This window comes from Salvelinus namaycush, chromosome 16 (genome assembly GCF_016432855.1).
Source record: "Salvelinus namaycush isolate Seneca chromosome 16, SaNama_1.0, whole genome shotgun sequence".
Classification (NCBI taxonomy): Eukaryota; Metazoa; Chordata; class Actinopteri; order Salmoniformes; family Salmonidae; genus Salvelinus; species Salvelinus namaycush.
Genome location: NC_052322.1, coordinates 20478193 through 20495541, shown reverse-complemented (window position 1 = coordinate 20495541; position 17349 = coordinate 20478193). Strand labels below are relative to the sequence as shown.

The window sequence follows — 17349 nt, the reverse complement described above, 5'->3', positions numbered from 1 at the left end:
CAAGGTGAATGAGTGGTCGTATAATGCGAAAGTCTAGCAACCCAAATGTTGCGTGTTCAAATCTCATCATGTCCCACTTTATATAATTTACTACTTAGCATGTTAGCTAACCCTAACCCTTTTAGATGACCCTTCCCCTAACCCTAACCATTTTAGCTAACCCTCCCCTAAACCTAACCTTAACCCTTTAACTTAACTCCTAACCTAACCCCTAGCCTAGATAACATTAGCCATCTAGCTAACGTTAGCATTAGCCACCTAGATAACATTAGCCATCTAGCTAACGTTAGCATTAGCCACCTAGATAACATTAGCAACAACAAATTGGAATTCGTAACATATATATTTTGCAAATTTGTAACATATCGTAAAACTTAAATTACATTTGTCCATTTTAATAGCTAGGCAACTGCACACATTTCAACAAATAAAAAACAAATAAACGCCAGGTCTAAATTAATTGTTCAAGGTTTATTGTTTGATTTGTTACATTAAATAATTCAGTAATGACTCAAAATTATGACAATCATCTGTTTTTATTGTCAGTAGGAAACTGCTAGCCATTGGCTGCTAAAAGCTGAGAACTGCTAGCTAACTGGCAAGCACAACAACAGTCAACAACTTCGGGAGTACAAACGCCTGGCTCAAATAGGAAATAGACGGGAAATAGACGCCTGGCTCAAACAGAAGCTTGTCTCTAATAAGCACCTGTTGTGTTCAGTGATTTAATAAGCAAATGAATGCCAAGGCTATTAATATACGTTTCACGGTATTGTACAAATTGCAATACTTAACATATCATACGAATTGTAATCACAAATGAATACATACCATACAAAATGTAAATGGTGTGTCTCTAATATAAGTACAGAATAGAGACCAGGTTGTTTAAGGTCACAGTGCATTGCCATTCCGACGTCATGACATTTGACCTTTTACATATAGAGGGAATTCCTGGTACATGCAAATGTGGCTTCTTGGCAAATAAAGATTATTATGATTCTGATAGGTGATTCAAATCAAATTTAAATCAAAATGTATTGGTCACATTCGCCGAATACAACAGGTGTTGACTTTACCGTGAAATGCTTACTTACGAGCCCATCCCCAACAATGCACAGTTAAAAGTAAGAAAGATATTTGCTAAATAAAAAGGAAATAGTAACACAATAAAATAACAATAACGAGCAAGGGTACGGAGTGGAATAGAACTGATGAACCTCGCGAACAGCATCCACGAAGGCAGACGCAGCCATTTAATTGGGATTACTTTAAAATCATTAATTTAAACATCCAAACGTTTTTATTTTGACCGTACCTTTGTTGACTAGAAATGCGAAATGAATGTACATTTTTGTCATTTTCAATAGCCTATGACAAATCAAATGCGCTCCCATCGTCCGCCAGGCAGACACATGGAATGTGGACCTTCACCGGACAACAACACAGACTGGCTGCAAATTACTGGGTAAATAAATGCACAGCGTTTGCTTCTACATCATGAAAATAGAGATTCATCGAGGTTATTTTGAAGACTGTGGATATGCGTCAAGGGGCGTCAAGACGTTAGTCGAGGGAAACTCGATATTTCAATTTACGTTTATGGGTATGAATATCTAAGATTTGGATCTGACGATATAGAGGAAGATTGTATTGCAGGCTATAGAGGTTAGCCTACGTGCTGTTACTGTTACCTCTCCTAAATTGTCTTTAGACTATATTTACCTCGGATCTGACGCAACAATAGCCTACCCGATGATAGTGCAAATGACATGAAATTATGGAAACGAAAATGTGACACGTCCTTTGGTCTGTGTCTGTGTGAAACTTATGCTTAAGAGGCCCAGTAAACGTTATGCTACCTGTGGCCCAACCCAATTGTGTAATCGCTCAGAGAGGACAGACATAGCCTATCTTGAGTGTGGTGGTTTCAATATTGACTGGAGAATGTGTTCATACAATGTCAGTGACGCTTCTATGAAGGAGGATCCCCGCATCTTTACATATCCTAGCAGTGTTAGGGAGTAGTGAACTAAAGCCTGCATGTAATTCAACTAATTTAACCTCATTTTGCAGTGACTTGGTGGTAGTTGAACTAAATAAAAATCTTGGTAGTGTTTTCAGTAGTATTTTTTTGCCATGTAGCGGTGCAGCTAACTACTGGAACTACACACTTCATTTTCTGCAATAAAAACAAGAAAATATGGGTGAAGTAGGCAATAATTTACTTTATTTTTCAGCATTAGACCTGCCTAATTCTCACTTAAAACGTAGTTTTTGTGTGTAACAGGCTAAATCACACATCCTGTTAACATCTGACTCCAGAGTGATCTGTCTTGCAATTTGTAGTCTATGACATTTCAGATTTAGATATAATTTTTTGTAGTTTGGCTGTCATGAACTACTTTTTCAAAGTAACTTTATTTAGTTCAGTAAACGACATTTTTCTTAACGGTAGCTTTAGTGTAGCTTCATTTCTTAATTTTCTTCCGGTGTGAAACATTGTAGCTTCTCCAACACTGTATCCCAGAAATCGAAGGTAAGTTATTTCTGTATATGAAGCAAATAATCTAGATGTGACATGACGATGCACCTTATATCTCTTTCCCATGCTGGATGTTCACAGGGCATTACTTAAAACAGGTCAAGAGTCAATGCAGTGATGAAGTGATGTGTGTTCATGCAGAAATATGTCTCTTATCAAAGCTAGTCATTAGTAGCCAAGGCATGTGATTAAGATGACATGCATCTACACAGTCTTAATTGTGATGAGAGCAGTATTGTAATAATCTTCAATGTATTTAGTGCCTCCATGCAGGCCCAGCCCCATTAACAGGTGCGTTGTTATCATGAGTTTCCTGGGCACGGCTCTATACAGTGACAGTGGTGCTGAAATCTGCGATCAATCCTTTGTTTTAGTTCGCGCTGATGTGGCGCTGTCCATTGTGCTAAATATTTGCTCGCTGGGCACAACAATGAATTCCCGCGGCCTAGTTAGTTACATTTCTTTATGGTACCTGCTCCTTCTACAATTAAGTTGAAACATGCTTGAGTCAGGGTATTCAAATGTGTAGAAAATTCCCTGCATGCTATGTAGACATTTCCTTGTTATATTATTATTATGTTAAGACCTCCCAGTCTGGGAGGCCTGTGTATTCAAATATTAGGGAATCATTTATATTCCTTGAAGTCAACAGGTGAATCACTCACTCTCAGACACGCTCAGAAACCCGCATCTGCCTCCCAACTCTTTTGTTCAGCTATAATGATAATTTAATTTCCATTTACAGTGTCCTTTTAATTACAAGATCAATTTGGAGTACACTTTTTTTGGCACAAACACTATTTTCACATTTAGAATGTGAATTAGTTGGAAGCTAATGCTGTCTGTCTTATTTGATCTGCTTGGTTGTGCTCTGCTCTGCTCCATCCCCTATACATCCCCATGCATGCACTCAAACACCCACACTTGCACAAAGTATGTGAGCTGTTGTATCTTAGCAACGGGCAAGGTAATTACTGAGAGAGCCAAGGAGCTGGCATGCTGGAGAACTGCTGATTTGATCCCAGCCATAGAAAGACAGTAAGGCGGAGATATCTTCACTGTTGCCCAACACACGCTTCTGAGAAGCCATGTTTTTATTTTCTTTGTTGTTTTTATGCATCGAAATCGGTCTGAAAAACATATGACGGCCTGTTATGCAGATGATTGCTCTCTGGTAAATGGATAAATGTGCCCTCCTGGAGTGAGTGTTAATGCACTGTCTTATTTTGTCTGTCTGTTTCGTTGTTCACAGGTGCTGGATGTAATGGAGAAAGGACAAATGAGTCTGTTATGTAGAAAGGATCCTCACAGCTCCCTGTAAGTGGGACAGAGACATCCACCAGGACGGACGAGAGGAGGGCTGCCTGAGGCGGAAGAGTGGCATCGGTCGGTGAGAGAGAAGGGGTAGAGAATCACCCTAGCACCCCGCCCCTAGAATCACAGAGCTGGAGGCATGTCTAACCAGACCCAGATCTTTGGCATTGATGGACCAGGCAGCCTGCTGGCAGTGTTGGCTTCACAAAGGGCCAGCAGCATCAGCACCAGCAGCAGTGAAGGAATCTCGGCTGCAGCTGTGTCCGCCTACATCAAGCTGGTGTTCCTGGGCCTGATCCTCTGTGTTAGCCTGGTGGGCAACCTGCTGGTGTCTCTGCTGGTCCTCCGAGACCGGGCCCTCCACAAGGCCCCCTACTTCTTCCTGCTGGACCTGTGCCTGGCTGATGTTGTCCGCTCTGCTGCCTGCTTCCCCTTCGTCCTGGTGTCTGTCCACAACAGCTCCGCGTGGACCTACAGCACCTTCAGCTGCAAGCTGGTGGCCTTCCTGGCTGTGCTCTTCTGTTTTCACGCTGCCTTCATGCTGTTCTGTGTGGCTGTGACTCGCTACCTGGCCATTGCCCATCACCGTTTTTACACCAAGCGCATGACAGTCTGGACCTGCGCTGCCATCATCTGCATGGTGTGGACTCTGGCCATCGCCATGGCATCGCCACCCGTCTTTGACGTGGGGACGTACAAGTTCATTCAAAACGAGGACCAGTGCATTTTTGAGCACCGCTACCTTAAGACCAATGACACTCTGGGTTTCATGCTCATGCTGGCCGTCGTGGTCCTGGCCACTCACGGTTTCTACGCCAAACTCCTGCTGTTTGAATACAAGCACCGCAAGATGAAGCCTGTCCAGCTAGTGCCGGCCATCAGCCAGAACTGGACCTTTCATGGACCAGGAGCCACGGGCCAGGCAGCGGCCAACTGGATCGCAGGCTTCGGCCGGGGCCCAATGCCCCCCACCCTGCTTGGCATCAGGCAGACTTTGCACAACCAGCAGCATCGGCGTCTGATGGGCATGGAGGAGGTGAGGACGGAAAGGAGGCTGGGCAGGATGTTTTACATCGTCACCCTGCTGTTCCTGGTGCTCTGGGCTCCCTACATAATGGCCTGCTTCTGGAGGGTGTTTGTCAAGTCCTGCTCCATCCCACACAGGTACCTCTCCATCACAGTGTGGATGAGCTTCGCCCAGGCAGGGGTCAACCCCATCATCTGCCTCCTTCTCAATGAGGACTTGAGGAAAGTGCTGAGGGCCCACCTGCCCACCTACAGCAGGACTAGACAACACCAACAGCTGCACCGCCATGAGCTGTTGGTGTTCACCATCACATGATGCACTACTGCAGGGGTGTCAAACATACGGCCCGTGGGGGGGGGGGGGGAATTCCAATTCAATTCCAATGTACAATGTATTTTTAGAAAAAAATTTTTTGGGGGGGAAACAAACTCAATATACTTTAAAATGACTAAAACCATATCGAAACTGTGTAGAAATGATAATGGACCTACATTCATAAGGTTTCTTGACTGGGTCCAGTCATCACCGAAATGAAAGCTAGACAGTCAGGGAGCATCGGGGGGGAAAAATATATATATGGATAGACTATTTTGACGCAGAGGAAATATAAACAATTTTCAGTGCGGCCCTCTGTACCTCGTTGAAGACCGAATGCGGCCCCTGGGGCAAAATGAGTTTGACACCCCTGCTCTACTGAATCGAGTGATGGTGGTGGGATCGGTGTGTTTTGTTTGTATTATACTGAAATGGCTATCTGACTTTTTTTTGGTAAAGATAATGTTTATCAGATGCTACTATTTTTGCAAATGAATTATGACTTTGTTTCATATGTAATGTACATATCGTGTGTACATGCAGTATGAGAAGCAGGTTTGTAGTAATACTTGGTAATTAACATTATCCATAGATTCTCATTTATATGGCTGAAAATTTCAAAACTATTAACAGTGATTTTCTCTAGTTCAATGGAGGGGATTGCAACTGTCACAAAAAAAGCAAAGCATAGGTTATCATCAGCTGCAAATGGATAATGAATCTAGATTGGAAAGAATCTCATGTGAATTGTAATAGGACCCATATGATTAAAAAAAAACATCTTTAACCATCAGGGAACCACCAATATAACCTGGGCACAAGTTTGTGCCTTCTATATTCCAAATAATCATACAAATCTTATGACATTCACTAATTTAAACAAGAGTAATGTTTGGAATTCAGTGCCAATGATTTGACTTAAATATGTCTGAACATTCCCTTGTTCAAAGACAACCCTTTCTAAAGGCAGAGAGCAACAAAGTAGCATGCTTTACAAACATTTTTTATGGTTCCCAGACTGAAGTTTGCAAATGTTTTGACATTGAAAAACCAACTGAGAAGTGAAATGGGGTTTAAAAATATTAGAGGGGTCTGGCATTGTTTTCTAAGATATCCTGTTGTACAGTATTTAAAGGGATTGTTTTTTCCCCACTCACCAATAAAGTCTACTTTTGATGCATTTTGATCTGGCCGCTGACGTCAGTTGCTATGGGATCCATATTCTAAGCAATTTGAGAAACACAACACAAATTGAGCTCAACATGCAGTTGGTATAATAAAATATTCATTTTATTTTGCCAGTTGTACATTCTTAAGAAAAAGGCATGTTTTATTTACAGAAAGATATGGACCAAGATCACCTAGTAATGCTCAATATACAGTGTAGCTTTGGCCACTGAATGACATCCTGTAGGGAAAGTCTGGAGCAGTATGTACAACGTATCTCAGAGTAGAAGTGCTGATCTAAGTTCAGGTCCCCCCCTCCCTCCATGTAATCTTATTCATTGTGATCTAAAAGGCAAAACTGATCCTAAATCAGCACTCCTACTCTGAGACGCGTGATACATATGGATTACGGCCCCTGGTCAAATGACATAAGATCTCACACTGGGAAGAGGTCCTACAATTTTGTCAGTCTGACTTAAACAACCCAGCACAACCTCTGAGGGGACAGAGTATATCCAACAATGAATGTGAGGCTTCACACATGAATGACAGTCTGTGTAATTCATGGTTTTAACCAGCCTATTGAATTGCAGTCACAAGAAAGCTCTTTAAAATGTCTCTGTCAACGGTAGGGCTGGGAATTGCCAGGGACCTCACGATACGATATACTTAGGTGCCAATACGATATGTATTGAGATTCTCACGATTCTATATGTATTGCGATTTGATAATGTGATTTTATTGCAAAATGAGTTTTGATCAGTTATGGAAATAAAAGTGCTGAAAACATTTTAGCTCCCTATCTAAAAAGAAGATGGAGAACAAGCTATGATGGGAAACTGCTGGCATTTTGGTACAGGTACAGCCAACTAGAGCAAAGAATATTGCAATATTGTCAAAACGATACGATTTATATCAGCAAAAATAATATCCCAATATGGAACTATCGATACACCCCCATCACTAATCAACGGCTCCTAATCCAAAAAGTCATGGAAGAGTCTGCATTTTCATACATATTAAAAACACACCTTTCAACTTTCAACACATGCCAGTTTTGTACAAATTGTACAGCAGACAATTACATCAAATGAAAAGTTTACAGTGGCTTGTGAAAGTATTCACCCCCTTGACATTTTTCCTATTTTGTTGCCTTACAACCTGGAAATAAAATATATATATATTTTTTCGTGTCATTTGATTTACACAACATGCCTACCACTTTGAAGATGCAAATAATTTTTTGTGAAACAAACAAATAGAACTAAAAAACAGATAACTTGAGCGTGCATAACTATTCACCCCCCCAAAGTCAATGCTTTGTAGAACCACCTTTTGCAGCTATTACAGCTGCAAGTGTCTTGGGGTATGTCTCTATGAGCTTGGCACATCTAGCCACTGGGATTTTTGCCCATTTTTCAAGGCAAACTGCTCCAGCTCTTTCAAGTTGGATGAGTTCCGCTGCTGTACAGCATTCTTTAAGTCATACCACAGATTCTCAATTGGATTGAGGTCTGGGCTTTGACTAGGCCATTCCAAGACATTTAAATGTTTCCCCTTTAAACCACTCAAGTGTTGCTTTAGCAGTATGCTTAGTGTCATTGTCCTGCTGGAAGGTGAACCTCTTTCCCAGTCTCAAATCTCTGGAAGACTGAAATGGGTTTCCCTCAAGAATTTCCCTGTATTTAGCACCATCCATTATTCCTTCAATTCTGACCAGTTTCCCAGTCCCTGCCAATGAAAAACATCCCCACAGTGAAGCATGGTGGTGAGATGTGTTGGGTTTGCGCCAGACATAGCGTTTTCCTTGATGGCCAAAAAGCTCAATTTTAGTCTCATCTGACCAGAGTACCTTCTTCCATATGTTTGGGGAGTCTCCCACATGCCTTTTGGCGAACACCAAACATGTTTGCTTCTTTTTTTCTTTAAGCAATGTTTTTTTTTCTGGCCACTCTTCTGTAAAGCCCAGCTCTGTGAAGTGTACGGCTTAAAGTGGTCCTATGGACAGATACTCCAATCTCCGCTGTGGAGCTTTGCAGCTCCTTCAGGGTTATCTTTGGTCTCTTTGTTGTCTCTCTGATTAATGCTCTCCTTGCCTGGTCTGTGAGTTTTGGTGGGCAGCCCTTTCTTGGCAGGTTTGTTGTGGTGCCATATTCTTTCAATTTTTTAATAATCAATTTAATGGTGCTTCGTGGGATGTTTAAAGTTTCCGATATTCTTTTATAACCCAACCCTGATCTGTACTTCTCCACAACTTTGTCCCTGACCTGTTTGGAGAGCTCTTTGGTCTTCATGGTGCCGCTTGCTTGGTGGTGCCCCTTGCTTAGTGGTGTTGTAGACTCTGGGGCCTTTCAGAATAGGTGTATATATACTGAGATTATGTGACAGATCAAGTGACTCTTAGATTGCACACAGGTGGACTTTATTTAACTAATTATGTGACTTCTGAAGGTAATTGGTTGCACCAGATCTTATTTAGGGGCTTCATCGCAAAGGAGGTGAATACGTATGCATGCACCACTTTTCCGTTTGTTATTTTTTAGAATTTCACTTCACCATTTTAGACTATTTTGTGTATGTCCATTACATGAAATAAAAATCCATTTAAATTACAGGTTGTAATGCAACAAAATAGGGAAAACACCAAGGGGGATGAATACTTTTGCAAGGCGCTGTACACTCATGGGAGACAGTGTTTATGTTTTTTTTTTAAATATGGCACACAATTTGATTCTAGTGTTGTATACTAAAACCAAATAACTAAGAAAAACTGCAAACAGGTTACAAACAAATTAAACATAATGTCCCAACCCGAATGAATAGTGTTTGATGAAATAGGGTTGAATATTAAAACACACCAAATATTTACATTGTCCATTTAAAATGCCAGAAATAACGTTTAATTGTCATGATGGCACTACTGGAACAAAATCAACTTAATTATTATTCTTTGTCGTGCAATTGTCCTTCTCACACTTGCACTCCATGCGCACACACTTTTTAGGTGATCCAGACATGTGGGCCTTTTTAGGTGATCCAGACATGTGGCCCTTTTTAGGTGATCCAGACATGTGGGCCTTTTTAGGTGATCCAGACATGTGGCCCTTTTTAGGTGATCCAGACATGTGGGCCCTTTTTAGGTGATCCAGACATGTGGCCCTTTTAGGTGATCCAGACATGTGGGCCCTTTTAGGTGATCCAGACATGTGGGCCCTTTTAGGTGATCCAGACATGTGGGCTCTTTTAGGTGATCCAGACATGTGGGCCTTTTTAGGTGATCCAGTCATACTGAAATTGGAGTCCATCTTAGTTCTCTCCACATCTATTGGATCAACCCCCCCCCCCCCTCCTTCTCCCCAATTTCGATCTTGTCTTATCGCTGCAACTCCCCAATGGGCTCGGGAGAGGCGAAGGTGGAGTCATGCGTCCTCCGAAACATGCCTAACCTCACTCCTTAACACCCGCCAGCTTAACCCGGAAGCCAGCCGCACCAATGTGTCGGAGGAAACACCGTTCAACTAGCGACCGGGGTGAGCCTGCAGGCTCCCGGCCCGCCACAAGGAGTCGCTAGAGCGTGATGAGCCAAGTAATCCCCCCCGACCAAACCCTCCCCTAACCTGGACGACGCTGGGCCAATTGTGCACCGCCCTATGGGACTCCCGGCCATGGACAGTTGTGGCACAGCCCGGGAATAAACCCGGGTCTATAGTAACGCCTCTAACACTGCGATGCAGTGCCTTAGACTGCTGCGCCACTCAGGAAGCCCAAAGCAACCCGTTTAAAGATATCACATATCTACAACCTAAATGGATTCTGAATCTTACATTAACCTTACCACCAGCTCTATTCAGACATATTCATTAATGTTCCATTTTGTATCCTCTCAAAAATGTAAATCGACTGTATTTCCATCTTTTATTTCAGCGATCTGTGGATATACAGTATGATATATCAGATGAAACCTACTCTGCATATTGTAGTCGAAGGTGAGCTCCTCCCCAGCGCTGAGACCACGGTTTGAGAAGAAAGTCAGGCGTGGTAGTTTCTCATCCAGGTTGACTATGAATACATTACATTGTACACCTGCAGGTTCGTGTTGCACTTTGGGACAGATGTCAGGAAAGGATAGGTCTAATGATTAAGTGTTCTCAAATGTGAAATTCTTTGATAAGTATCAGGTACGGGTTTGGGGGTCAATTCCCTTTCAATTCAGCAAGTACTTAACTGAATTGAAATGGAGTTGACCCCAAACCAGTACGTTTCCCTTCCCCCACTCACACTGTGGCTGACGAAGTGAGAGAGGTTTCCGTAGCGAGCAGCGTCAACAGTGTACTCATCCTCAACATAGTCCAGGTCAAACAGGTACGTTGCTCCCTGTCTGAGAGACCTGACCCCGCCTCTCTGCCTCCTCTAGTGATGACCTGGATGGAACACAACACAGCCAATCACAACAGAGAACAACCATAATAATGGCTGGCTGTAATACAGCCAGGATACACACAGTGCTGCATGAGATAATGAAAACCACTAGTAGTATGTTGTTTGATTGTCAACTGTGACAGCTGCCAGTGATATTAACTGTGCACCAAATAATCTCTATAATCCAAGTTGCTTTTCTTACCTCTCCGACATACTCCATGACGAAGGAATGCCTTTTGATATGCTCAGCGGTGCGTACGCCCCACCCCCGCCCGTTGTCTGTTTTGAAGATGCAGAGGGTATGCTGGATCCCTTTCTGTACCACTCTGTTGGGACAGCCTGGTCCACAGCGACACTTCTGGTTGCACTCATAGATGGGCTCCCCAGGCTTAATCTTCACCTGCCCATACTCGTTGTAGGAAAAGCCATGGCCCGATACTCCTGGGCAGCAACCGCCCACAGGGTTCTCCAAACAGCTGGTGCACTCGCACCCCACTGCCACCGTTGTCACCGAAATGCCCTCACCCACCTAGGAGAGATTGCTACATACTAGACTGAGTGATAAAGAGGGTAGCATCCCTACAGTTGAAACATGTCTTGGATACAAAGTACTGGTGAAACACGAGCCCTTGCACACCTTGTATCCGTTGATGTAGGTAAAGTTCTTTGGAGGGCCCTCCAGGTCCACACGGTTGAGGACCAGGATGCATTTGGTGAGGCCCCCGACACTGTTGATCTGGGCCTCCCACCTCTGCAGGGTCTGCCGATGCCTGGCTCTCTGCTCCAGGTAAGATGAGAGCTCTGGTTCAAACCCGGTTGGGAACCACAGTCTTTTTCTGTCTCTGCAGCTCCAGGAAGACATCGTCCTAGAACTGACGTAGGAGCTCCACACACCTGAGGTTTTTTCTTGGCTCCAAGGTGTTCATGTGATCTGGGTAACCCTTACATTTAACCAGGTAGAGCTCCCTCTCCTAGGAAAACAACAGCCGCTGACAAGGAGTCAGACTGAACTCTGGTGCCCCTATGACAAAGTAGACATCTCCTAAAATCACTTTATTTGGCCAATTGTACACAAGGTCCAACGGAAATGTGACTTCTATTTATCCCAACCCCTCTGGAAGACACATATACATATACAGGCCGGAGAGGTTGGAACAGGGAAGCAGTTCTCTCTCAATTACAGATGGATGCTTTCAGTGGCAGTCAGACATTACCAGCACTGTAAATTACATCAATTAAAGCTGGATCAATATAATCTCCAACTACCAAAATCAAACCATAGCATAGCTAGCAGTGGTGTAAAGTATATAAGTAAAAATACTTTAAAGTACTACTTATGTCGTTTTTTGAGGTAACTGTACTTTACTATGTATATTTTTGACAACTTTTACTCTACTACATTCCTAAAGAAAATAATATACTTTTTACTCCATACATTTTCCCTGATACCCAAAAGTACTTGTTACATTTTGAATGATTAGCAGGTCAGGAAAATTGTCAAATTCACACACGTATCAAGAGAACATACCTGGTCATCCCTACTGCCTCTGATCTGGCAGACTCACTAAACACAAATGGTTTGTTTGTAAATTATGTCTGAGTGTTGGGAGTGTGCTCCTTGGCTATCCGTGTGTAATATATATATATATATATATATTAAAATCGTGCCATCTGGTCTGCTTAATGTAACAAATTTGAAATTATATATAATTTTACTTTTAATACTTAAGTATATTTGAGCAATTACATTTACTTTTGATACTTAAATATATTTCAAACCAAATACTTTTTTACTTTCTCAAGTAGTATTTTACTAGGTGACTTTCACTTTTACTTGAGTCATTATCTATTAAGGTATCTTTACTTTTACTCAAGTCTGACAATTGGGTACTTTTTCCATCACTGATAGTTAGAATTTGTTCTAACCTTCGGTACTCCCGTTGGATTGGCTCTTTTCCTTCCAGGAACAAGTTTCCTCTTGTAGTCACACAGGTACTACACTTCGAAGTCGTGCGTTTGTCTCTTGTTGACCCCCAGATCCAATCACACAATCCCTTCTAGACGACAGACAGAGTGTCTCCAACTGGCTCGCAACTTGGCACTCAGCAGTGAGTTACAAGCCAGTTACACAAAGAGCAACACATGGCTCGCTCCGATCAGGAACTATCATTATGACTCCATTTAGTTATGTTTTCAAGCTGTATGTGCATAGCTAGGTTGCTAACTATTTAAATGCGATGGTAGTTATATTCATTACTGTTTAAAGAAAATCAAACAAGGTGCAGCTAACTAGCTACAAGCTAGCTAAGCTAACTTCAAATATATCATAAAATGCGTTGCATCACCATTTTGCTAATCAACTTGATATATTATATTTAAAAATGCGTGCTTATCACAGCACAGCTGTTGTTGCAGATGGAAAGTAAACCAAATCCAACCTTTATTTAGAATTTAGGACATTACCTTTTAAATATTCTGCCATCTGTACTTCACTGCCAAAATCCAAGGAGCTCTCGCTAGCCAATGGTTGGGTGGATCCGATTTTAGATTGAAAGCCCAAATGACCAATAGACTTCTACTGTAGCTCAACCGTGGAAAACAAAAACATTTTACACATGGTTACATTGTAATAAACACTAGCAATTCAACAAAACAAGCAACTCTCTGTGTGATGTACAGTGGTTATTTTATTCAGTATGTGCATATCATAAATACATTATAGTAATTTGCAACCAGCAAGACTTCAATGACAAACACAGGCTAATGCAAATACAAACACTCACAAAATGTTTTGAGGTCTCATAATTTTGATCAGTCTTTATTGATGCAGTAGTTATTCTGAATTGTCAATACTGATTTCTATGATGGGTTATTGACACATCAAAGTCAAACATATGGGAAATGCTTGAAGGCAAATGCAGAACTTATTGGAATAAATAAGGATAAATAAGGCTGTCAATTAGAATATTTCATTTCTGCTTCATTACTGCTCTATACCAAGGTGTCCTAATCTTGTTTGATCACTTCTGCTCCTGCCTCCAGATGATGACCATGCCTGTGGAGGCCAGTAGACTCTCATCACAGTTGAAGCTGACGTCCAGCACTGGGCCACCGTGACCCTGCAGCTTGTTGACTATGGCCTTAGTGTTGCGCTCCACATCGAAGAAGTAGACACAGGCATCCTCACTGCCAGTCACTGTAATAAAGAGGAGAAAAGGGGGAGGGAAAAAAAGAAACACAGGAAAGAGAGACAAGTGAGAGAGAATACTGGTGTGAACGGGGTTGAATGTTTTATCTTTGGCTTCAGTGAGTTGATGTACTGACAACCAGTACACAATTGATGTTCCTAAGTGTGGTGCACTTTTGTTTCTAATATCTATACCAGAGAGTAAGGCAGTGTGAGTGAGGCTCATACCAACACAGGCACCCTGTCTGAACGACATGAGAGGGCAAAAGATGCTGTGTAGGGGTTGGGTGCCATGCTTGATGGGGAAGCTCGTCTTCAGCTGCAGAGTACCTTCATTATCCACCACCCTGTAAAGATGAGAGGGTCACAGAACCAGTCAAACTCAACATGCAGTGCACAGAGTGGATCATACTTTCCTCGTTTATGCGATAGCATACAAGTACGTATCACTGATATTACATACACGTTCCAATGCAAAATGCAGCAGTTAATGAAACTACGACAGTTAAATTCATTTTTAAGTCTTTGTATTATAACTAATGGAGCCTCTCTCTGTGTGTGTGACCTGTAGAGTAGCAGTTTGTTGACACAGGCATTGATAAGCAGGGGTGGGTCTCGGGCTTCTCTGCTGATCCAGGAGCGGGCAGAGATGCTGCAGATGGAACTGCCCTCACTCACCACCAGCCGCTTGGCTTTGGTCAGCTTCCCTGTGGATTGAAATTCAGAGTTGTTAGACACACACACAACACTTTCCTATGCTTGTGGCCTAGTACTTTGGGTTGATAAAGCGCTTTATAAATAAAATGAATTCATACTAATTATTCATAAAAAGCAGGGAGGTTTTTCCTCAGTCTACCTGTGGCCATGTCAAACAGGAAGGAGAATATGCTGCCCCTGTCATCCCCGGCCCACAGGATCCTCCCAGGGGCATCAAAGGACATAGACAGCACCCGTCCTGTCAGCTTACTAGAACCTCCCTTCACCTTCTTCCATGTGGAGATGTTTACCACCTGCAGTAGGTGCTTACTGTTCCCCACCTGGAGAACAAAACAGAGGTCAGGGGGTCAGGGGGAGCATTGGTGAAGGTCACGGAAGCCGTAATGAAGAGAGTTTGGCCATTGTAGAGACAAAGCTTTTACTATGACTCACCACTGTGAGGTTGTTGTTCATGGGCTGGAAGGTGCAGCAGAGCAGTTCACTGGCTTCAGGGTCTCTGACCTCACGGATACACCTCCCATCCTCCGTGTTCCAAATACGCAGCGCCCCGTCCTTTGACGTCGACACGATGACGTCGTTGCTAAGGGACCAAGCGAAGTCGGTGACGGGACCTGCGTGACCCTTCAGGATCACCTTCACACTGGGCGGGGACGAGAACAGGGTCATGATGGACAGGGTGCTGTCCAATGAGCAGCAGGCTAGGAGGTGCTTGTCATCGTTAGCAAACTGCAGCCGTGGAACTAGAGGAGAAGAGGGAACCCAACAAAACATGAGAATAAGACACAGAAATATGTCGGTACTTGCATTGATATCTTTCCATCACACTGTCATTTCCACTCACCTGCAGCGTCCACGTGTTGGTCAAATATGTGGTGCATGCCAGCAAAAGCATAGTTCTCGCTCAGAGTGGTGTCCCCGGCCATGGCACGGCTAGCCTCTGCCACAGAGGTTGGCACCTGAGGGCCTGTAGGCACAAACAAACCAACATTTCCAATCAGGAAGAATCATTTATTACACATTTGACCATCACTCATTGAAATGCTGTGCTTATAAAGATGAAACAATGCAGTGTTTCAAAAGAAAAAAGAGACTAAAGGATGAATGAAGGTCAGTAAGGAGTGGCTGGGGTTACCTCTCATCGTAGACTGCCCTATTCATCTGGGCCTGTAATTGGTAGGAGCCTCTGCTCACCGATCGACGTGACCACGAGCCCCCTGAGCACGGGGGTCCTCCTCAAAGTCCTGTCAAGAAAGAGGGTGGGAGAAAGAGCAAGCAGACTTAATGGAGTGAGTGCAAGTGCATGCAGTGAGAGACTTACAGGCCATATAAAAACAATCATCTTCTCAACCTGCCTACATCAACCGAGTCTGCCTATGTTTGTCTTTCTCCCTCCATCTCATTTTACCTTGTCAGCATCTCGTCTCAGTCTAATCTTGACTGTTCAAACTACTTAGTGACAGTATTTCTTTCTGTCTGTCTCGCTCTCCCTCTGCCCTCCATGCGGTCCAGTGTGGTACGGGAGCTGCGCACACTGCTGGCCCTGAAGCTGCTCTGCTCAGACAGGGGTCCGTAGCGCAGGCCCAGCAGCTGGCTGCGCAGCCTCACGTAACGCCTGCGCAGCCCCGGCTCAAAGCCACACTTGGAATTCTCCCTGAGCAGCTGGCTGCGCCGGCGGATGTATTGCATGCGGAACTGTGGGAACGTAGGTGTGCGGTAAGCATTGTATCTGTGAAGGGATCACGGGAAGGGGGTAGTGAGAGAGACAGACAACAGTTATTAGCTACAGTAGGATCTTTGAATGGTCATTTCTCACTTTGTACCTCTCTTTAGATCATTTTGCTTGAACTGAGGACTGATGTATAAGTATTAGGTATACTATTCACTAATACAAACATGCTGACAGCAGTTTTACTACAATCAAGGCCCTTGGCTAGCCTGGTTTAACCAGACTAACGACTGCGCTCACCATTGTTTCAGCAGTGGTCAGTTTGGTTTAACCAGGCTATCCCTAGACAGCAATCCATGCAAGATTTGTATCAGTAGACTTGTTTGTATCAGTACTCTGAGGCCATGCTGTGCCACCAGTTCTTTAAATTAGAGACTTACCTTGCGTCCACTGCCAACACCTGCTGCCAAACTGCAGCCATTCCACAAACATTCAAGGTAGAGAAGACGCCACGGCCAGGGCAGATATCAGATCCCTATCAACACAAACAGCACAGCTAATTAGATAATGGTAGGGGAGTAAGCTACATGAAGGCTAATTCAATTTAGCCTCCAGAGTCCAGTGTGTGGTACGAACACTGTCAGCTAGATCGGCATTGATCACGGGATCTAGCTACAGCGGCATTGATCACGGGATCTAGCTACAGCGGCATTGATCACGGGATCTAGCTACAGCGGCAAAGAAAGCCAGCATTGGGCACAGTGTAATGTAATTTGTGTTCCAGATGGTAGCTACTCTGTCATAACAGGACAGGTAGAAACAGACACGATCCAGCGATTGACTTCTTGACATTAAAGGGTTGCCCTATTATAACGACAGCTACATTGTTAGTCACAGAATATCAATGACAAAAGACAGAAACGGGGCCGAAATGTTTTATGTAGATGCCACAAAACGAACTTGCTAACCGACCCAGTTAGTCTATGAGACTG

General features: G+C 43.3%; 1 protein-coding gene and 2 pseudogenes across 1 annotated transcript; 1 reads left to right on the top strand and 2 right to left on the bottom strand.

Moving 5' to 3' along the window:
- Window positions 1–1422: 1422 nt before the first annotated feature.
- On the top strand, window positions 1423–7205 carry LOC120061157 (probable G-protein coupled receptor 173). Its single transcript, XM_039010738.1, has 2 exons — window positions 1423–1468; window positions 3798–7205. Exon 2 carries the CDS (start codon window positions 3999–4001, stop codon window positions 5199–5201), a length of 1203 nt encoding a protein of 400 aa, XP_038866666.1. The 5' UTR covers window positions 1423–1468; window positions 3798–3998; the 3' UTR covers window positions 5202–7205.
- LOC120061556 lies at window positions 6402–12687 on the bottom strand (annotated as a pseudogene).
- A 1120-nt stretch (window positions 12688–13807) lies between these two features.
- Window positions 13808–16847, bottom strand: LOC120060692 (annotated as a pseudogene).
- Window positions 16848–17349: the final 502 nt, after the last annotated feature.

Coding starts and splice junctions, on each gene's coding strand:
- LOC120061157 (XM_039010738.1), top strand. CDS start 3,999: ATGTCTAACCAGACCCAGATCTTTGGCATTGATGGACCAGGCAGCCTG.